This window comes from Mycteria americana, chromosome 20 (assembly GCF_035582795.1).
Source record: "Mycteria americana isolate JAX WOST 10 ecotype Jacksonville Zoo and Gardens chromosome 20, USCA_MyAme_1.0, whole genome shotgun sequence".
Lineage (NCBI taxonomy): Eukaryota > Metazoa > Chordata > Aves > Ciconiiformes > Ciconiidae > Mycteria > Mycteria americana.
Genome location: NC_134384.1, coordinates 582,716 through 604,744, shown reverse-complemented (window position 1 = coordinate 604,744; position 22,029 = coordinate 582,716). Strand labels below are relative to the sequence as shown.

General features: G+C 41.9%; 1 protein-coding gene across 7 annotated transcripts in view; it reads right to left on the bottom strand.

The window, feature by feature from the left end:
- Window positions 1-22,029, bottom strand: part of PHTF1 (putative homeodomain transcription factor 1) — a 32,452-nt gene that overhangs the window by 5,006 nt on the left and 5,417 nt on the right. Inside the window, exons 3-17 of one of the 7 annotated variants that reach the window (XM_075521721.1) lie at window positions 15,629-15,766; window positions 15,046-15,188; window positions 13,990-14,157; window positions 12,913-13,021; window positions 7,155-7,211; window positions 6,995-7,064; window positions 6,348-6,506; window positions 5,952-6,006; window positions 5,055-5,180; window positions 4,069-4,228; window positions 2,821-2,994; window positions 2,663-2,740; window positions 1,620-1,829; window positions 1,102-1,230; window positions 396-668 (exon numbers count right to left, since the gene is read on the bottom strand). In XM_075521721.1, coding sequence (XP_075377836.1) covers window positions 396-668; window positions 1,102-1,230; window positions 1,620-1,829; window positions 2,663-2,740; window positions 2,821-2,994; window positions 4,069-4,228; window positions 5,055-5,180; window positions 5,952-6,006; window positions 6,348-6,506; window positions 6,995-7,064; window positions 7,155-7,211; window positions 12,913-13,021; window positions 13,990-14,157; window positions 15,046-15,188; window positions 15,629-15,766 — 2,049 coding nt within the window. Of the gene's footprint in view, window positions 1-395; window positions 669-1,101; window positions 1,231-1,619; window positions 1,830-2,662; window positions 2,741-2,820; window positions 2,995-4,068; window positions 4,229-5,054; window positions 5,181-5,566; window positions 5,721-5,951; window positions 6,112-6,347; window positions 6,507-6,994; window positions 7,065-7,154; window positions 7,212-7,275; window positions 7,438-7,556; window positions 12,284-12,912; window positions 13,022-13,989; window positions 14,158-15,045; window positions 15,189-15,628; window positions 15,767-22,029 lie in introns of those variants that run through there. The other 6 variants (XM_075521720.1, XM_075521722.1, XM_075521723.1 and 3 more) reach the window with 6 other exon arrangements.

Sequence of the window (22,029 nt, the reverse complement as noted above, 5' to 3'; positions counted from 1 at the left end):
TGCGATGCAGCCAACTGTAATGCTCCATCTTAGAACAGGCCAACTAAGTAGGCTTTTTCTTCTTCACAAACAAACAGCTCCACATTGAAGCATTCACTTCCATGCAGAGTGCCATTTCAAGGTGTTAAAAGGTTATTCTTCCCTTGGGGGCAGGGGGCCAGGTAAGAGGGGGTGTGCAGGGGGCAAGAAGGGTACAGGCAGGTTTCAGTTTGTGACCGATCACCAGGAGTCTTGCCGGACCCCCCTACCTAAACTTCTTGGATATCTTACCAGCTTTGACACTTGAGCTTGCTGAGACATGCTTGTCTTGCCAGTGTCTTCAGCAATAGGCAGCGTGGTTTTGGCAGAACACCTGCCCCAGGGTTCATGAAAGGCAACGGTACATTCAAACCTACCTGTTTGTATGTTCTCTCAGCAACACACATCATGAAGAAAAACATCCAGGTTAAGCAAAGCCTTTCAAGGAAGTTGATCGCAGACAAAACAATGACAGGGGTGCTAGCAGGTGCTCCACAAAAGATGTGCAAAAGCTCCTTCAGAGAAACGGAGCACAGCTGCTCCAGGTTATCTGCGCGGAAGAGTCTGTAGAGGAACGGTAGGAATGCTAATCCAATGGTGATGATGTTTCCCAGCATTTGATAACCCACTCCTTGCTGGTAGGCATTAACCTGGCAAGCAGGAACAAAACCAGGATGATTACCTGGGGTTTTGCATCAAGGAAAAGGCATGCTGCTGTGGCAGCATTAATTCAATCAAGCATTCAGTTCCCCTTCCCTTCAAAGGACATAGCCTAAAAGAATTCCACCCATTTCAGTCCAAAACCAACAACAATCAGTCAATAAATAATAAAACTACCACCTTCAGCACACTGCAGAGACACAGCCAACAACAACGGCACTCATTAGTCCTCAACAGGACCTCCTAAATTCTGGTTTATGCAATTTTTAAGTAAGAACATTTGGGACAAGTGTATTTGGAGTTGAGGAGGGACCAGTCTTATGCTGCACTTCATATCTGCATGTATAGCTATTTGCAGGTTTTTTGGTGGTTGTTTTTTAAAGCATGAGGGAGAGAGGTTGCAATGCCCAACAGCCCTCTTACCCTGCTCATGATAATCCCACTGATCTCCAGCACAGACATGTCCACCTTCTTACAGTCATTCCCTTCCCAGATCAGTGCACTCACTTTTGCAGATGCTGGACTTGTATTCTGCAGCCAAAACAAATGGTTCTATAAAAGAGAAAAGAATGCAAAAGGCGTATAATCTATTTCTGTCCCACTAATAAAAAATGCCTTTTCCTAGAAAGTATTTAGATTGGGAGGGGGATTCCAAATGTGTCTTTGGGTGAAATACTTTGTTTTGGGATTAGCAGTGGTCCAGATAATACCAGGGGGAGGAGGGAGTTGATCACTGATAATATTTAGACCATTCCAGACTTCCGTGTGATGAGCACAGTTGACAGAATGGGCTCATCCAGCATTAGGCTGCCCACATTACACCAACAGCACTCAGATGGGTCTTTCATATTATTTGGGCAGATGGAGGAAAAGGGGGGTGAAGGGGGGTGTGTGTGGAATCTTTCATAGTATTCTCAGCTACCGGATACAAATGAACAAACCTGCTGGAAAACATCTTCCTTCACATCCCGCCTGGTACCTCTCACAGTCACTTCCTCACTGTCGCTGGTGCAGGACGAGCGACACTCTGGCCCGTGAAGCAGATCATCCCAAAGCATATCTTCTGTCTCAGAGTCATGGCGAGTGCTTTCCGAGTCTCTCCGGGTCACACTACAGCTCCGGGACCCCATACTAATGCAGGACCTCGAGTCCTTTGAAGATGAGCAAAATGTACACAGCACAGCCCCACAGCAGTCTGCAGAACCACCTCCTCCTCCGCCCCGCCATCGGCTAGACCGTCATCGGCTAGACCTTCCCGGGGCAGTCGAGAAGCCCCAGTCGCACCCACCTGACGCAAGCTGCTAAAGGCACTATTACTCAGTGACGGTTTTTGCAACCAGCATTTCTACACAGGAAGTCACACAGACAGCATGAGTACCCCACCTCTGTTCCCAGCTTTCCAAAATAAAAATTGACTTACTCATTCTAATGCAAAAGTTTTCTGGCTTTTGCATTATCTCTTTTAAGATTTCATTTACATTTTATATTTATTTCTAGATTTTTATATTTATAATTTGATATTCATATATTTTATTTCTATTTCTATTTTATTTTCAGGTGGGGGAGTGGTAGAGGGGAAGATAAACAAAGTAATGAAGTGAACGAGTATATATCACAGAACAGATTTATGTCTTCATTTTAAAATCAAAATTTATTAGCATAAAAGCTACAGTGCTGCCTCCCAAACCACAAGAGCAATTGTAGCGATTCAACACTTTTAGAGCTATTAGGGGCAGCTTGGACCATACTATGCTGCCAATAGAGCGATTTTTTGTTTGTTTGGTTTTGTTCTTGTTAAGCAAAGCAGTATACTCACAATTGCGAACAAAGTTTACAAAGCTGCAAACAAGCAGGGAGGAAGGCCACGCCTTATACCTGAAGATGTTGAAGCACTATCAGTTAATAATGGTCTGTTCTAACGGGGAGGATGTCCCTGCACTGGCCAGGCTTGGTAAAGCTCTGTCTCTTGAATTTATGACCATACCTGACTATATAATGTGGATTCCAGTTCAGATTCCACGACACTATCAGAGTCTCTGGCACCTTTAAGGGCTTGCTTGACCTGCCAAAACCAAAGGAAAACCAGCTCATTATCCATGGCAAAAAATCGTGTGGAAAATGGCATAAATTGAACACGAGTACCTGTGAGACAGCCTGGCTCAAGGAAACGAGAGGCCTCTTTTTCTTCTCTTCATAGCTATTGTCACTGGAAGCCCCTTCTACATCCTGGCGTAACAAGCTCCTTTGCGCCATTGCTTCAGCATCCTCCTCACTTGAAAGCTCATCAGAAACGCCACCTCTGTTGGTGCAGTCATCCTAGAAATACAGCATTCAAAATAAGACTAAGGCACCAAAAAAGGACCAACCTGAATTGCATCAAACCAAAGGTTGAAAGCCAGTGCTGCTGCTGCCCTGGTATACACAGTAATCTCTCATTACCTGCAAAAGCCAGCAGAAGATGATCTCCACAGAACATGCAGAAACAGAATCCAACTTGGCATCACAGAGACATCACAAATTTTAATTCCCCACCCCTGCCCTTGCCTTGCCCCAGAGGGAATGAGAGGGAATCTTGGGTGGGGTGCAGCTGGATTTGGGGCAAGGGCAGGAAGAGGCAGCGGCAGCTCTTGGCTATGTCTTACCAGCAACCTTAAGCCCAGGTGAACAGATGTATCTACAAGCCAGGGGCTAGCAGACCTGAAATCATGAGATGTGTCCCCCTACACCTAGCTCTGCTCCTCTCCAAATGCCTGAGATGGAGGAGTTGGGATGGCACAATACCACGGCGTTCTGCACAGATTCTAATCTAAGTTCTTCATGTGGGAGTTAACACCTTACCGACCCAGAGGAGCCTCAAAAGTAACTCCACAAAGCTTTATGTTTTAGAGACTTCAACAGAGGTCACAATGCTTTAACGCTGTCTTTTTCGCTCCCCGAGGGATGTTTCAGTCTTCATTTTCCTGCCTCGCCCCGACAGGATATTGTGGGCAACTGTTTGCAAGGCAAATTATTTTACAGAACTGCTTTCGAAAATTGCTAATTTATTTATTTTTAATCATTATCAGCAGTCTTCCTTAACTGAACATCTTGTGATCAGAAGTCTCTACAACTAAACAAGCACCTTGGTAAAACGTTTTCCAGATTGTCTGTGTTTGACATACTTGACTATTGTAACAGATGAAAAGATGCGGACAGTAAAGTATTAGCACCACGTCAGCTGTTCAGTCGAGAAGTAGAAAGGGTTTTCAGGTTTCCTATATGCAAGCAAAGATTAGAAGAAGGGAGTATCTTGTATTAGATCAAACCATACCATTAAGTACCAACAAACTTTTGGGCACATACAGAATACACTGAAATTTCCGACTTCAAATGGATCTTTCCTGCCAGTACCTGATGGCTCTTTTCCCCATCGGAAAGCTTATTTTTCTCTCTGAAGTGCAACAGCCTGTGTTCAGATCTGGCATGTCTGTGCTTAATGCCATTATTCACAGCAGTCACACCATTTTCTGTCTCAGTCCCTTTCTCAGCTACCAACTTTACTCTTCTAATCCTATGAGAGAAAATATAATTAAATGCTTTTATGTCAGAGAAAACTCTTCGAGGAAAACATCATGGTCTCTTTCACTTGCCACACAGGTACAACATTAAACAATATAGCTAAGGAAATACATAATTGTCTTCTGCTAACAGTCTCTTTGCATCCTGATTCTGTTGAAGAGACTTAGATCTGCTTCACTCTCACTGGATAGTTCTTTTGTGACTTTAATAGTCTCTTAAAACTTCTAAACCAAGAGGGAATTTTTTTCTTATTACTATTTTGAAAAAAATAAGAGCAATGCAGAAGACAAGAAGTCCTCATCAAGAGAAAGGACCTGTCAGTTGAAAACTCATCAAGAAACTCACCTGAGAAAACAGCAGAAGACAACGAAATATTATCCCAAACAATCTATCCTCCTTTTCCTCGAGTTACTTTTAGAAAAAGTAAGGTGGTAAAGTGGGATGACTATTCAAGCAACTTAAACTACAAGGCACAATTGCTTCTGAAATCAGGTAAAACAGTAACATAATTTGAGCATACACATTCAAGAAAAGTCACTTATCTGATAAATAAAAATAAGCTCCACCACTTTCTTCAACTCGCCTAACGCTCGGTTTTAGCTGTAGTGTGAGACATGGTACGATCTCCTAATAAGGACATCCTAAAAATTCATGAGGAATCAGCCTCCTATAATACCAAGAGTGCTTTTAGTTCGAAAGAAACTAGCTGGCAGACTTTGGGGATGTCAGTGGCAGTACACATTCTGTCTTCATTTTCCAGATACCAAATTGTTCACAGTGTCATTACAAACACACCAAACCCAGGGAAGATCACATACCTCCTTCGGAAAAGCATACTAAATAAATTGTTAAGAATGGATGCAGATTCAGACTGCTCTTCTTTACTGTTTTTGTCAGGAGAAGACCAACTGTTCCCATCGACACCCACAGATTTGCGTAACTTCCTGATTTTTAAAAAGAGGAGAATTAAATTTGCACAGCGAGCTACTTCTAGGTCTTTCTTAAAAGATCTGAATCAGATCTGAACAGCCTTTTAGATGTTATTTTTCTTAAGTCATGCAGACAGAATGCTTATTTCCAAATAAAATAAATTTTGTTTGGATTAACAGAAGTTATGCATATACCCACAGGACATCAGCGTATCACTAGTAAAGGATGCAACAGACAAAATCTGGACAAAATCTTTACTGTAGAAATATAATGGAGGCAAAACTATCCACATCCACCATCCTGTGTCCAAACGTACTACATCAGTGCTTAAAGAGAGTCAGGCACCTAACAGTTAAATACCGACTAGATGGACCGTAACACCTCCCACAGGCACAAACACCGCCAGCAACGCATCCCCCCCAGGCACCTCTGTCACCATTTGCCTGTTCTCCGCACACACCAGCAATGCCCTGCAGTTAACGCCAAAGCAGGACACCAGGCTGCTTTGCAAAACCTCGGCGATGCCTTTCTGCGCAGAATGCCCTCCTCTGGCCGCAGAAAGAAACTGTATTAAAAGCTACGTCAGAAAAAGGCCCAGCTGACAACTAAACCAGACCTGGGTAATTTGCAGCATTTGTCTTGGTTATGAAACGATTACAAGCAAGACAAAAAATACTTATTTTCACACTTATGGTTAAATAACATATTTACATTAAAATAGAAGGTATTTACCCATTAACTTCTACCATGAGCAATCCAAGAAATGAACCCGTTACCCCGCTCACCTCCTCCGCCTGCCGAGCCCGTTGTTTCCTGAAGGTTTGTTGATCTGGGTGGACACTATTTGACAGTGAACGGTTCCCATCAGTAACATAAGGCACATTGGTCCCATGACTTCACTTGCATTCACGACAGGCATCATGAAATACAACACAACTGCTATGACTGAAAAGGAGAAAATTGTATCAAATACAAAAATTAGGAGCATGGCCCAGTTCTTCGCCTTAACTATTTACTTTCACTCTGTTTTATAATTTCTGCAAACACTAGTGCCACACATCTTGAAACCTACACTAAGTACGTTCCAGACAGGATCCTTATGCTTTAGATTATGGACTACAAAATGACATCACATTCCTTGCAGGAAAAGGATTGTGGCACAGACTGCTACCACCCCGTACCTTGCATAACATAGAGCACCAGGAGCCACATAAAAATACGCTGGGAAGTAACCTGTATCCACCACTGGCTGAATAACGGAAAAAATACGACTCTCACAATTCCCTTCCGAGTCAGCGATGTCCAGGGAATTTCAGGCTTGGCTTTGGCAAACGTCGAGCCTTGGAATTAAAGGAAAAACAAGTCATTAACCGTGAATTACGAGAATTTCCTTACTCATGACTTCCTCTTGGGCCAAGACCAAACCCTGCCAGAAGGCTGCAGGTCAGAAGGGTGACAGCAGCCCTACTTCAGGCGCTCGCCCAACCTACGCAGCTCGAACAGGCGCCTCTAAAAGCAGCCCCTCGTCTTCTCTCGGCGCAGCGGCTGCTGACCCTTCCCCACCCACCCAGGTCCGCTCTCACCCACCGCTTCGCGCTGCCCCACCCCGAATCCCTCCCTCCGCTGCTTTCAGGTTTTCCACGCTCCTTTTGCACCAAGGCGAGCGAGCACCAGCACCCTCCGCCGGCGGCAACCTCAGCCGGTGGCTCGGGCTCCGGGCGGCCGCCCCACGGCTCGGGAAGCCACACCGGCGGGGAGCGGGCCCCTCTCCCCGCCCTCAGGTAGCGGCCGCGCGGGGACGCCGGCACCTCGCTGGCGGACCGCTCACCTCTGATTAAATCCACATCGATCAGATCCGGCTGGATGTGGCCCTTCTTCTTCGGCTTGTTTTTGAAGCCCTACGGAGCCGAGAACAAAGGCCTGTTAGCTGCGGCGGGAGCCGAGCCCGGGCTGCGAGGGCGGCGGGAGCGCCCGGCCGCCGCCGTTACCTTCATCTCGGTCTGCTCGATGGACTTCTCCCATATCTGCTGGTCGTAGGCCCCGATCTGGAAGGAGAGGAGGCTGAGGGCACGGCCGGGCCCGCGCCCGCCCGCGCCGCGCCGCACTCACCTTCTTCTGGTACCAGGAAATGGCATCCCTGTCGCGAGAGGCCATGGGGCGCCGCGGGGCGCAGGGAGCTCGGGGCGGCCCGGCCCTGGCCCCGGTACCGGCCCCGGCCCTGGCCGCTGTTACCCTGGAGACCGCCGCAAGCCCGGTGCTCGACTGCCTCCGCCTGCCCCCGCCCCGCCCCGCCCCGCCCAGGCAGCACCAGGAGAGCGCCGAGGCCGGCTCCGCCCCGGCCGCCCGCCGCCGCCGCGGCGGCCCTGGAGCAGAAAGAAGCAGCCAGGCAGTAAAGGACAAAATCAGACTTTGTTTATTAAAAAAATACTTTACAGGAAAAAATTCTATGCATTCCGCTGGACTATTTTACAAAGAAATAGCTTAACAGTTCGACACTGTGTACAGCCAGCTACCGACAGAACGCGCGGCGCGAGGAGTCACACACCGGCTCGAGCGCTTCGTCCCGCACGGCTCGTGGTAAAACCTCTTCGAAACACTTGCTAATGTCAATAAATATACTAAGGCCGCACAAAGCAAACAGTCTTCCAGGCAATTGTACACGTCCTCTGTAGGCAGAGACCTTAGATAAATTAAAAACCACAGAAAAAAATCGTAGCTGCCAATCAAACCCAAATTAAATCACAAAAACAGCAATACAGAAGTCTCTTTACATGTTGTACAAAGAAATCAGAAGCATATGCCTGTCTCTAAGCACGCGGAGTGCCCGCAGACACCTCCTCAGCCCCTGCGCCTCGGCCCCGGGCTGCCCCGCGCCCCTGGGGTTTCTCGCCCGGCAGCACCAGGGCGCCCAGCGCGAGCTCTCGGGGAGAGGGGCCGCTGTTCTGGGAGTGAAAACGAGCGTTCCCCTCCTCTCGCACCCCTTAAGCACGTACAGAGCTGCCGACACTCAGCACTCCTCGGAAACCGCAATTTCGGAGTTTACTACTCAGCTGATCCAGACCCGGAAAGGGCAGGCCACGCCAGATTAAGGACTTGAGCTCACGCCTCTGGGAAAAGCTCTGACAATTAGCCTTGTCCAGGGGAACTAAACTGTAACATGCAGGAAAACTGACAGAGTACAGTAGAGAGCCCTTTTTCTGTATGGCAAGATCTATATCTGTGAAAAATGCTGATTATAAATCCCCTGAGAACACTTCGCCGAGTGTCCCACCTTCCTGGAAGAGAACGTGCCAAGTATCTGCACAGAATGACTTGTAGCATGTCTAAAGGAGAGAGGAAACTGAAGCTAACTGGTATCTCATCCTCAAGTTCCATTTTGCTAGTCCACCTCTAGCAAAACTGAACTACCCACCTTTATCCCAAGTGACATTTCTAATCAACAGCACTTTAAATAAAGTAGAAGCCTAAGCCCGAGTTCCGTATCTCACAGCTGATCGCTCTCTACGGACAGAGTGCTCGATCACTTGGCAGGCGTCTCCAGCGTAAAGCAGGAGTGCTTTCTCGCTACCAGCCGACACGTACCACAGGGCAGATCCTCATCAACAGAGAACTGAGGATCTACAGTAACTGACCAGCGCATTCATATTTATGAACTGTTGGGTATCTATCTGGGTACTACTGAGAACTATTAGAACAACCCATGAAATATGCCAAAGTTTGATTCTCTCATTACATAGGCTGTTTTATGAAATCTTACAGAGAAATTCAAACAGCCAGCTATTTAACATGAGAGATACTCATGTTAACGTGAGATACTTACTTTGACCCACCCAGAGATTTGTTTTGCTCAGCAAACGCTAAGTGGCTTGAACTCGTTACTTCATTTCTAAACAGCTATAGCTTATAAAAATCAGCACTCTTCATGTCTTGTTCTGAAACACATCTGCACCTTTCACGTCAAGGCACCGTTCTGATTCTGCTCTGTTGTTTTCAGTGCAGTTGAAGGGCTCTTGAACCAAGGGCCGTATAGCGATCAGCTGCATAAGCAATCCCTCTCATGCTTTCCATCCGGAATTGAGGTGGAGTTTGAACATAGTACGTCATTTTGGTTAAAGCGTACCAAAGCTGGTAACGTATTTAGGTAATAGATTTTTATAAAGTTTGCTCCTCAGTTCCTCAATCTTCCAAGCATGCTAGAACAGCATCAGCAACATTCAAGTCATTTGAAGACACATTTTTGTATTTAAATCTGACATTAGGTATTAAGTTAGTAATTGAGCGGAACATAAGGAGAGCATGATACTATCGGTCATGTCCCTCCATCCAAAGAGTAAGTCAGAGCATTTTCCTGGTATTTCAGGCTGTAGTCACAGATTTCACTAACACTACAGTTTTGAAAGCAACATGAGCCACTCTGGTCTTCCTCCTTTATCCATTTGAAAACGCGCTATTAGAATGTACAGAGGCCTTCCAAATTGATTCCCTCTTCATTCTATTTCAACTTCCACAACAAAACAGACAAGTCGGTGTACGGGGGGCTCTGAATCTGTTTATTCTGCCTTTAAAGTTATGTTTGCAGACTCACTGTGGTATCTGCAGATTTGTCAATTCCTGAGTGATTGTACGCAGTGCTGGCTGTCAAAGAACGGCCACCTTACTGATGTACCTCTACTGACACAACCAAAGAATAGCACATGTGAGAAGTGAAATGGGCACTTGGAAGACTAGCAGACTTCGTAAGAAGGAAAGAACACCCTTGGGTAATACGATCTTTGAATGTGAAGGATGAACTGAAACCACTATTGCCTGTGAGGAATTTTACTTTGCACAACCCTTAAAGCTATGAAATTCCTCTCAACATAAAAAGTGGAAAAAACCCACCAGAGAACAGACGGCTCATTTATGAGCTGGTCTGGGTCATCTAGAATTTCTGCTAAGATTAAATTACACCCCTGCATGAATCACATTACTTTTCATCATAAAAGCTTTCCATTCTAACACCTTATTTACACAGATTACTAAACAAGTCACTACCACTTCAATCTGTAAATTAGTTTTAAATTGAAATATTTCCTAGTCCTCATTTTTGTACCGAAGACAATACATACATACACATAAGGAGTAATACAGGTTCTAACTAATCACTGCAGTATCTTCTGATGATTATTTTTCTATCAGTTTAAAATAGTGACCTCTACACTGAGGTGCTAATATGTATATAAAAGCCTACACAAACAATATTGCACAAAGTAAGATTTATAATAGAGTAACATATTTTAGAGACCCTTATAAAGAGAAGAGTAATAATTGATATTAAAAAGATGCATCCAGAACTAACACAGCATCTTTGCTTTTGTCTAGTCTAACATAGTGTTTCAAATCTTTCCTACCCCAGTGAGGATTAGAACAAAGTTATCTGGAGACAGCTTAAGTTGCACCAAAACCCAACTTGTACTCTAAATGTGGGGAGGGGGAAGGGAGAGGGAGAAAGGGACAGGACTTTTCCTTTTGATGACTAGAAAGGGCAGTAGTAAGTGGGGTGAGTGAAAGTCAAATACAGATTACACGTTAACATCCAGAAATATCGAAAGATCGTTTAAAAACTGTTGATAGCTGACACTCTACATATTTAGCACGTGCCACTGATTTTTCCACAGTACCTGGGCACCCAGAAGCTACACATGGAAACAGCAGTCCAATGCCATAATACTTTTTATTGTGAAACAGTAATACAGAACTTCCTAGAATAAGGACAGCCTTACTGTGAAAGTCAGTTATCAACTCAATGCTAATATATTAAGTGCATCAGTACAAGGGGAAGCGTGGTTCCATTGGACACGTTACGACCTGATCAAAACAAGCTGCCGAGTTGGTTAGTATTTTAAAGCCTTAAAGTGCTCAAAGATAGCAGTTTCCTCCACAAGACTACCAATAGGTTCTCTAATTTTGACACTAGTATTAATCATGTTCAGGGAAGATGTATTTTGGAAGCAAAACCCTCACACCAAACAACATAAGCAGTGCTATGAAAAGTGTTAGGTCAGTAAGTCATTGAATTTCAACAGGATCACTTTCTTCCGTTAATTTTACAGATCACCTTTGCAGGAACTGTAAGAGAGAGAGATCAATTTCTATAGCTTGTATATAAACCCAACTTGTATATAAACCAACATGTCAAGAACAGACATACTAAAGTTTCACAAATCATCAAAAGTGCTGTGCTTTCTCTTTTTTTTTTTTTTTAAGCAATTAAAATGAGATGGGAAAGTCACTTTGCAAGTCTTCTACAAAAGCATCACTTTCTGGTGAAGATTAGAGATAAAGTAAAAGTAGGGAAATAACACTGACCAACATAGTTCAATCATTTTACGTTCCTGGAGGAATTTCATTCTGACTTCGAGGAGATATTCAATATCTCTTTACTTAAACAGAAAGAAGTGGTAGACCACTGTTACAGGTTGTACTAAGGGGTTAAAATACAACTTGAATTTTGCATAATCTGTGTAAAAAAGATATGCTTGACATTTTGGAATGTCACCTTTCTTTATAGAATTATAGGCAAGATTTCTCCAATAAAACATAAGCCAGTTATAAAACTATAACTTCACATCAAAATTTTAAAAAGTTGTTAAAAAAATGTTTGATTATATACATATCACACAGAAGAGCCTGCATGATCCTGTGGGTTGTGTTGCTGATCAGACTCTATTTTAAAACCTGGAAGGGGCTGGGCCACCTGATCTGGTTGCACAAGTCCTGATATTGAAGAAACAGAGGAGGAGAGCACCCCTGTTGTAAGCTGCATTTCTATACCTGGTTCTTCAGACTCTGTTTTTACACTCACACACTGGGGTTCACCTTCTGACTCTGTCTTTCCAGCAACACTACTGTTCAAGCTTGAATTGCTTTCTGCATTTTGAGAAGTCTCCCCCACAGGGTGGTATTGTTTAAGTCTTATGTGCCAGGCTAAGCTGCAGACTGCTGACACTGTTTTGAACTGATGAATGACATTTCTAGGGATGAAGTAGATGTCATTGTCACACAACTGAATTCTAGCATAGCGAATGCCTTCCCGTCTCATTTGGTTTAGTTTGGCTTCATCCACCCATTGAACACACTGAGAGAAGGAAAGATGGTAAAGTTAGTGGTAAAGTCCGTTTAGAGTAAACAATTCAGTATCCACCTATTTTCAACGTACTTCATGTCTAAATCAGAATGTTGCTGTTTAACAGGTAAAACTTCAAATTTAAATGAGAATTTGACTTTTTAAATATAATTTATCATCTAACGTGCACATCTTGGGAGAGGACAATGAACAGTTAAGAGCATTCTACAGCTATAGCTGAAAACAGTAGGTTCAACATGAGGCTGCACTGTTTTGGCTGACAGGACTGAGTTTACATGCCTTCACATCCCGAGACAACATCAGTATATTAGAAAAAGCAGAAACAGGCGTGCATTACTTCTTACTTAATCAACTTCTCATTGTTTCTATGCACATAGCCTGACTCACAGCATACATCCCAGCTTGGTGGAAAGGAAAAGCAGTTCGACTAGATGATCGTTGTAGGTCCCTTCTAACTGAACTATTCTATTCTGAAACATGAGAAGGAAAATCACCCCAGAGTGCTATGAACTGAGGGCCACTGAGGATACAAAAGGGCTGGCTATACAGTGAACCTGAAAACAGTCAGAAGCTACTTCCAAAATGCTAAGAATGGGCTGTCACTAGGGAAGATTCAATACCTGTGACACTGGAGGTTCATGCAGGTCCAACTGAAGTCTCTGCACAACATCAGTGAAATCTTCAGCATGAAAACAAACCACATCTTTGGTTATACGAGGCTGGTCACTCCTAGAAAAAGATGAGAATTCCAGGAATTTTTAAAGAATTTGAGTTATAGAGAATTATAGCTCTTTCCAGCAGAAAGTTTCATTGAACCAATGACCTACTTCAGTTTTACACTGCGCATGAAGTCTCATCACTTCAAGACACGTATTATTTTGAAAAGGAAGTATAATTCATAGATTTTTTTTTTTCATTTTACTTCTTTCTTGATGCATCCACAAGAAGTGATGTTTTCATGGACAAATACTATACCGAAATGTCCGAGAACTAGGTTCAAACAGCCACTATCAAAGTTCTCTATATGTTCTAGGAACCACAATTTGCCTCAGTTCCTCCATTCTATAATTAAACAGAATAATTCTCTATAAAGGGCAAAACATAAAGTAACAAAGTAACTCTGAAGCCAAAGCAATGAGAAGCTGGGTTTTATTCAACGGCTGTGAATCAGAGTAAAGGAAGTTCTGGCACCTTTTATTCATTTGAAAATCTAACGATATTGCGAATGATGCTATCCAATTTCTACTGTAATTGCTAGAAATAACAATGATGCAAGCCTAGTTTCTGTGCAAGGTCAACAGCAATGTCCTGGGTACATGAAATGAGAAAGCACTGTAGCTGTGAGATTAACTACACTGAGTTCTTAGATTACTCTTACAGAAGTTAGCATTAATATACCTATTCAGGAAAAGAACAATCACAGATGATGGTCCGGGCATGGTATCTTAAGGCTTATTTTGTACGTCACTAAAATTTTCTGCAAACTGCTGTTACAACTTTTCTGCTGCCTCAAGAAGAGGGAAAAAATATCAGGTATATAGCTTGGGTTTTTCAAGGTCTAGACAACATTTATCTCATTACAGGGTTTAAACCATTTCTTTGACTAGGCTTGTTTTTCAAGAAATTGTCTTTTTTTGAGAGAAAATGTTTAGAATTACCCCCTCCTGCTAGAATAGTTGCATTTCAGCAGCACTTACCATTCCCCAAACTGTACAGCCTTCAGAACACCTACAGCAGCCGTACTCTGCCAGTCAAACCCTTGCCCCACGTGATCAGCATGAGCTCTTGTTCTGTCTTCAAACAGAACCTCACGGGGCTCACTGGTCCGAGGTAGGTACTGGAGATTCTTTATTTCGTTCATTGACCTACAACATGATAAAGAGACATACTAAAAAAATGTTTCAGACTACTCAAAAATAAATACTTGTATTAAAATAATCTTAAAGCGTTGTGTGCTGCAGGCTTCAAAATCAAAGACCAAAGCACTTCCCTCTGATTTCTCCTAGATGTTTATTCAACAAAAGATTGAAGCAAATACAGCAAAGTACAATTCAGGTTATGAGATCAAACTTTATAAAACAAATCCACTCACCAAAAAATTTTTTTTGTTCACTTGTGCTGAAAGAATTCTTCCAGGAATGTAATGGTATGTAAAATAGAGCTACTTTAACAGATACTGAAGTTTAGTTATTTGGGAACACATCCAAAAATTCTGCTTGAAATTACAATTAAAATATGCTTCCAATTCTTTATCTCCTAAAATTTGTTCTACAGCACACTTTCTGAGAAAGATAGCAAGTACATATGTATACCACAATATTTCCTGAGAAGGCAGACAGTATTACAAGTGCTTCAGCACTAACATTAAAATGCAGCATGGACAGTGCCAGGATCTCTGCTGTTTTAGAGCATTTCACCTGCCCCCACCACCAAATTAGTTCTTTCCACAGAAATAAGATTAATAAAACAAGTCTCCTGAAGGATAATAAAAAGAGGTTTAATTCTTAAGAAAGCATTGTTCTAGGACATACTACTATAAAAAGTGGTGAAATAAAATAACCATCACAAATAATGTATTTGTCTTCTCCACTGAGCCTATTTGAAGCAGAAATGAAAATGAAATAAGTTTTAAGAATCTGTGAATTAGCCTTCTGAAGAACTAGTTACACAGAGTATTTAGGTTTTGTTCTCAAACCTAACAGACATAACTGCAATGTTTTACCTTTAATACAGAAAGGAAAACAAAACGTTACCGGCGCCGTTTAAATGGTGATTTTGGCATATCAGCTGTTGGGATCATCTGCTCTCCTGGTCTCACCCACATTATGGGACCATCATCACTTTGTGACCTGCACTGAAGTCTGAGACTAGAAAGAGTACCCCAGGGCAAAGTCATCTAAAAGAAAACAAAAACAAAACAACCCACAAAACACACATAACACAAAACACTGGGTGAGATAGAAAAATTAAATGATGCCTTTGGTAAAACTGGTTCAAATTTGCTGTCAAAAGAATTGCATAGAAACTAAAATAAGTTTGAAAGGTAAAATATATTCCAAGCTAACTTTACCAACTTAGTTTTTAGGGAAGTAGTTGGTTATGTAGTGCATATATGTTAAACTATATTTAATTTTTTAATTATTCACAGAACTGTAGCTACCTAATTTAGCACCTTTCATTTGGACACAGGAAAGAATGTACCTCAGTAGCCCAAACGATAAGCACATCAACAGAGAAAACTCATTACAGTTTCTAATTACTTGGAAATATATGAAACTTAGTAACTGTCTAAATATCTATAGCACTCTAAGCAAAACACCACAAGTTAGTGCTTACTCTGAGAAATGGAGATTCTTCTAACATATCTAGAAATTCTGGGAAGTAGTCCCCAACTTCTTCATCCACTGCTCCAACAAGACTGATCTGCCGCATTGGTCCTGCTCTGTAGGTTCCACAGCAGTACGTTCGATTGACCTAGGTGGCCAGAAAGGAAAAGACAATACCACCACAGCTTTAGTCCTGTTACAAGAGATTAAAATTGATTGATGTAATACACTAGGCCACAGCTGAGATCAATCTTGGACTCATCTACACCTATTTCATTAGAGATGCCTTTGAGAACGTGCAGAGACTGTTTAGAACAGATGCCCATAGGGTATCCCAAAAGGAAAGAACTCCCTTCTGTATTACTGATAGGGAATACTTCTAAAGTTTGAATAACAGCGAGTTAGTATTTGACTAATTCAGGACCAATTCAACACTTCCAGGCTGACTTGAGAAATCCACCACGCAAAGTTTCATTGTGACCCAGTCTTTCACCTGCAAACAAACTCTCTACGAATTTGTGCAGTTGACTGTTGCTTCTACGTGTCAAACTGTATGCTACTGAAATACATCCATTCTTCATTTCAGTCATGCCCTATAGGTCTTTTCCCTATGACTGTAGTGAAAAATCTAGGTGTCCTTCATGCAGTGGTTCTGATAATATTGCTATAGTGTATACAGAAAATTGGACAAAAAATGGAGGAAATGAGAGGTCTAGCTAGAAAGCAGTGTTCAGGTACAACAATTTTAGGACTACCATTTGCAGTATAACCTGCTGTCACTGCTGTGACCAGAAACACTTTAGTCTCACTTACAGCTTTTGCCATCCTCCATAGCACAGACTGTCCCACTTTCCCAGGTCATCTGGAAACTTTTCTTGCCCATTTCCTGTTCCTGGAGGAGAACCACTGGCAAGACTCCAGTGTTCTCTAGTCTCGTCCCATGGACTGCGGCTATAACATGCCATATGGCCACAGAGTAGGTCGTACGTAGATGCAGCAGCTATTCAATCTTAAAAGACCAGAAATTCTGCCATAATTAGTGTTTTGTATAATCAGTTGTGTCTGAGCCCCAACCTTCCATCACTCTTCAACAGCCTCTCTACGTTCATCAAGTGGGTCTAGTGGTGAAAAACTACAGCCAATCTCCACGGCTAAGCGGTGGCACAGGTACAAAGGACAGAGGCTTACTGGTAAATTTGTGATTTTATAGTCACATTCAGAAAGTGCAATACCTTTTATAAATCCATTTATAGATATATGTATGAAGCAGCTTAGCTTTAAGTTTTTTTGTTTTAAGTTTTGCAGTTTAGCCAACAAACCAGATGTAGTTAAACTACTCTGTGGAGTTGTTAAAGGTAAATTAGGAGAGACTAATAAAGCAAGAGTTACAGTTACTGCTGCAACTTCATCCTCTACCAGCAGCCATAGATATTTAGCTTCTTAATTGCAGGAGTTTAGCTCACTCCTATTTCCAGAGTCCTCCTTTCTTTAGCTTTGTATATATGCACTTGGCAGCTCTGCATTGATTGCACACACTTACATTTTAATTAAAAGCTAAGTAGGAGCCAAAGACGACTTCGCCTATAGCTGTATTCCTCAGCCCTAAGCCAACTGCTGCACCGCATCACCTCCACCTGCATGTGCAGAAGTCTACATCCTAAGTCACTCCCAGAACCTCACTGTGCAGCTCAAGCACCTCCACCTTCAAGTCCATCAAGACCAGCAGGAGCAGCTGAATGAGCAGACACCAACTTCCTGGCTTTGACCATACAGATTTTATGAACCAGGCACTATCTTCAGAGGCTGTTAATTCTTTTTGGCTGTCGCCCTAAGAGAAAGTTAAGTCTCCAAATCCTATTGGAACATTACTGGTAAGGGTTCATATCTAACATTGGTGAAGCAGAACAACTTCACCAGCTAGCTAGAATGCAATTCAGAGCAGGAGTACTGGAAAACCATAGCATTAGTCTAGTTCTGTGCATCTATGGGAGAACTACGGACTGAAATATTCTGGTCCTTAAGCACGTTAAGTTTAACTGCCTGGTACTATTGAAGTAAGTGGAGACAGACTACTTCCAGGTGAGATTTGTTCTACTGAAACCACCTGTTGAGTATTTACTAGTATTTCACAGGTGTTTGTCATGAGTTAAAGTGAGTTATAATACCACATGCAGCTTTTCCTTGTAATGTTTTCAAAGAGAATGAAAAGAAGCTTTAACATTATTTTTTTTAATGCACTGGAATGCAATGAAAAAACAGAAAATAATTCAAGAGCTATAAAGGAGACACTAGAAATACTTTAAGGAAATCCTGGATTTCAATGTTTTGCTAGTTTTTAATAGAACTTAAAGAAATATATACACTTGAGAATTAAAACCAGGATGTGTTTACACTGAAAATATGTACCAACTCATGGCAATCCCCAGCAGGCTGCAGTATTCATCTCAAGCACCTCAATCACACAGGAAATAGTCCACTAGTTTAATATGCTGTAAACAATTCCTTCACACACAGTTTCTATCTCATCCTTAATTCCTCCAGAGCAGCACAAATACTAATACCACTGGTTAGGTTAGTAGTCTCAAGAATATGGAGTATGCCAAGACCTTGTGTGTAATAACAAGCATGTTCGTGACCATCTAAAAGAACCGGCATCTTACTCATGGGACACTAACGCACCCAACTGTAAAGGAAGACCAAGTAACCTGCTTGCTGCACCTTCTTGCAAACTACTTAGACCATTCATTTGCCAAGTGCTCTAGATGCACTCTTAACAGCTATATTAATTTCACAGCCATCTTCACGCACCCCTCTTTTCAGGGAAGAAAGATGAGACTACAAAATACCTGAAGTCACTTTGAGAAAGGTCCTAGTGGATATAACAAAGTTTCTTGGTTTTGTTTAAAGTTCAGTTTTTGTCCAGGAACTTAGCCTGGGTCATTCCAGTTTACATGGCTGTCAGAAGTCAATAACTTATTACCACAGCATCTTCATTGCTATAATTTGTTTACCATGCTTCTTTAAAAACATTAGTGGATCATATGAATACTAACTGCCACTATCTACAGATCAGATCACACACTATCTTTACTGTTGTAAAAGGACCATTGGGCTAGTAAGACCGCTCAGGTGTCCTGTGCCCTTTCAAAATGCCAAACAGCTATCACTACCCTATGCATCCCCTACTCCATACAGCATCGCACTAAAAGTGAAGTTATAGGCATATTTAAAATTAGCTCTTCAGTGTTCATGGAGACATTTTATAGTAGCTGAATGATATGCCTATCAGTGTTTCACACACTTGAGTGAGAACAGAAGTAGACGGCATCAGTGTTCCCTGTAGAAGTTACAGATTTGGTATTTGCATGTTACTGAGATAATTCAGACCCCTGCCTCATGAACGGTTAAGCAAGCAGTATACCTCTGTAGGGTAAGAAGGACATACAGATGAGGCATAAGCTTGAGACAAATGAGGTTAAGTTTCAGAAGTTTCTCTCTAGTTTCAAGAAAAGCATGAATCAGTTGACAGTGACAATACTTTAATATGTCAAGTCAGCTATAAAACCAACCATGCGAACACTTTACTACAAGGAAGAAAGCAAGAACACAAGACAGCTTACTGTTTACAACAGAAGAAGGAAAGGAGGACAACGTGACACGCCATCACAGCAAGGGTTATGTGTTTGACTAAAACCTGTCAGATATTTCAGTAAGGCCATCAGGCATTATTTATATGGCTTAAGTGATAAACCAAATGAAGTTTGGAGAAATTGTGTGTCTGTACTGCATTTCATACCATGATAGCTTCTGCTAAAAAAAGGAATTGCCCTTCCAGAATAAGAGACCTTTTTCCAAGAGTAAGAAAAGTTAAGATGGAGCAGACAACTAAACTGTGATACGGTTCATTAATCAAAGCTATCAGGAAGAGTAACCCCTTCTGACAGTACGTTGCAGGAGTAGGAAAACTTATCCTATTACCACCTGTTGGCTGCTTCTCCCACCTCCTCCCCAGAAGCAACAGCAGCTTATGCCAAACCTACTTCCCCCAACTCTTCCCTGGCCTGTTCCCAGAACCCCCACTCCTTTGTGACAGTTTAACTGTTCTTTGGACCAGACCAAGAACGGATCAGGCAGTTGATCAGTTTCTTCTTGGAAAAAAGCGGAAGTGGTTTTTCAAGTCTAGATGTATTCCAATGCACTGAGCAGACCTAGAAGCAGTTGTACCGAAACACTGATAAGGAAGCTCATGGGGAAAATAAGAGCTCCTTCTAGCTGCACTGAAAGGACTTTCAAATTGAAGTATGCCCTTATGTGAAGAAAGCTTACAGATTACTGTGCAGTGATTTGAGTCTTGAAAGCTCTTAGTCCAAGTGAATAGCTCCAAACTAAAGCTTAGCTTTAGCACTAAAGCATTAGAACAAATGAGCCAGAGCCAATGCAAGCAAAAAATCCAGAGAACACTGAAGCTTAATTATTTTAATATACAGAAACCAAACAGTTATACTACAAATACACATTGTAGTGCTTTGTTATAAACATCCAGTTTACATTGTCCTCGCTGCCCCGAGAACCAAGGAATTCACCTTGCAAGGGAGTTAATTATCACTAGATTTTTATGAAGTCTTCCAGATTAAAGTCCTTATTTTGAATTGGAGATACTTCCTACTAAAATTCAGGTTGTCTGAAAAGGTACACAAAGTAGCTGAATGTTGTACAAGCCAAAGGTCACATTACCTTGCAGTTTACAGATCACATTTTGATTTCTTGACACCAAGTCTCCAGGACTCAAGACTACCTAATGCTTGAAATCCCCTTGCCACAGTATGGTTCAGTATAGCAAAAAAGTTCATGCATACAAAAGGTTCAACCTAGAACGGAAGTGACTTTCAACTGAGTATCTTCAATTAAAAATAGTATCAGTATTACAGCATACAACAATACTGTAACATGCTTAATCTGCAAAGGCATAACTATAAAGTGCTTTTGTAGTGTACAGTTTCTCATACAGGAAGGTCCAAAAGTGAAGCTTAGCCACTCTGTTCATTCCTCAACAGTGCTGCCAAGGAACAGCAGGAGAATAGCCAGACTTATCCTCCCTGTGCTCCCTTAAGCAGGGCATTTTAGCCTTCTCTATTTAAAGACAGGCTAGCTTGCAAAACTTGAGTTTTAGCAGCATGCAGCTACCACGGTTGAATCCACCATCAACTTAAATGCCTCCTTAAACTAGATACTTTACTATAATCTATATTCTCTGAAGAGCCCCATTTCAGCTGTCTTGAGAGTTGTGACAGCTATACTTCTCTATGTTTGCTCAGTGTGTGAACCACACTAACATACTTCAGCCAGGGAAGCTTAACCAGGTCATGCTGAAGCTGGGTTTAGAGAGGTGTTTTAGACCAAGCGAACTCATGTCATGACTCAACCAAGTTTAGGCAGTACTTAAAATAGAATTAATTGAAATACCAGCACAGACTATAACCCAGTGAAGCCTCTTATTTATTACCATACATTCCTCACGTATTTATAGCATAAGCTATTCATGTTCACAACATAGAGACATTCACTAAGAAAAAGTGTAATTGTCAAATATCCAATTGGCACTGTTTAGCCATTTTAGGGGGGTCATCATGTGTACTCAAAGTAACTTAGAATGTAATCATGATGTCAAGGAACACGGATAAATCACTAAGACGACTTCAAAACCTAACCTGTGGACAAGTTTCACATCTGCAGAGCACAGGTGTGTACTGTGCAAAAGTGTTTTGGCTGATGGCAGCAGTTTGTGTGCTCGTCAGACTGTTTTTGGAGTACCACGCACTCTGATGCAGCTCTGTCAGCTCAGAGAATTACTTTAACCAAGAAACAGAAGCTGGTTTAAAATAAGTGCTGCAGCAGCTCTTCATTGTCAAACAAATTCATAAGCTAAGTGTCAGAATTACTAATTGAATGGCATATATTATAAATGCTGGAAAGTGTTCAAAGACTCCACAAGTGACCATGCAGTAACCTTCTGGAAAAACAGTTACTGTTTTACAACACAACTCTTGCTTATAAGCATTTGGTAAACTCTGGAGAGATCCAGATAGCCCATCCACAAGCATTACCATTTCAAAATCTGTTGCTAAAGGTCTGTTCCAATAGTACTGAAGTGCACTCCACTCCAGAGTTCCAGGTTTTTCCTTCCAACAGGTGAACCAGTACAAGTAATTAAGGTCTTGAATAAAGACTTTAAAAGTAATCAGCAGTTTGAATCTGTTCTCAGACAGGACTAAGCAGGAGGAGGTTTCATTCCATCTGAAACAAATTTATCTAAACTCTAACGTTGCTGTATGTTCACAGATACTTGGTAAGCTTGATCACAAGAGCAAAATGCAAAGGTTTTTCATGGGAATCTTGAAATTAGCTTAGTTA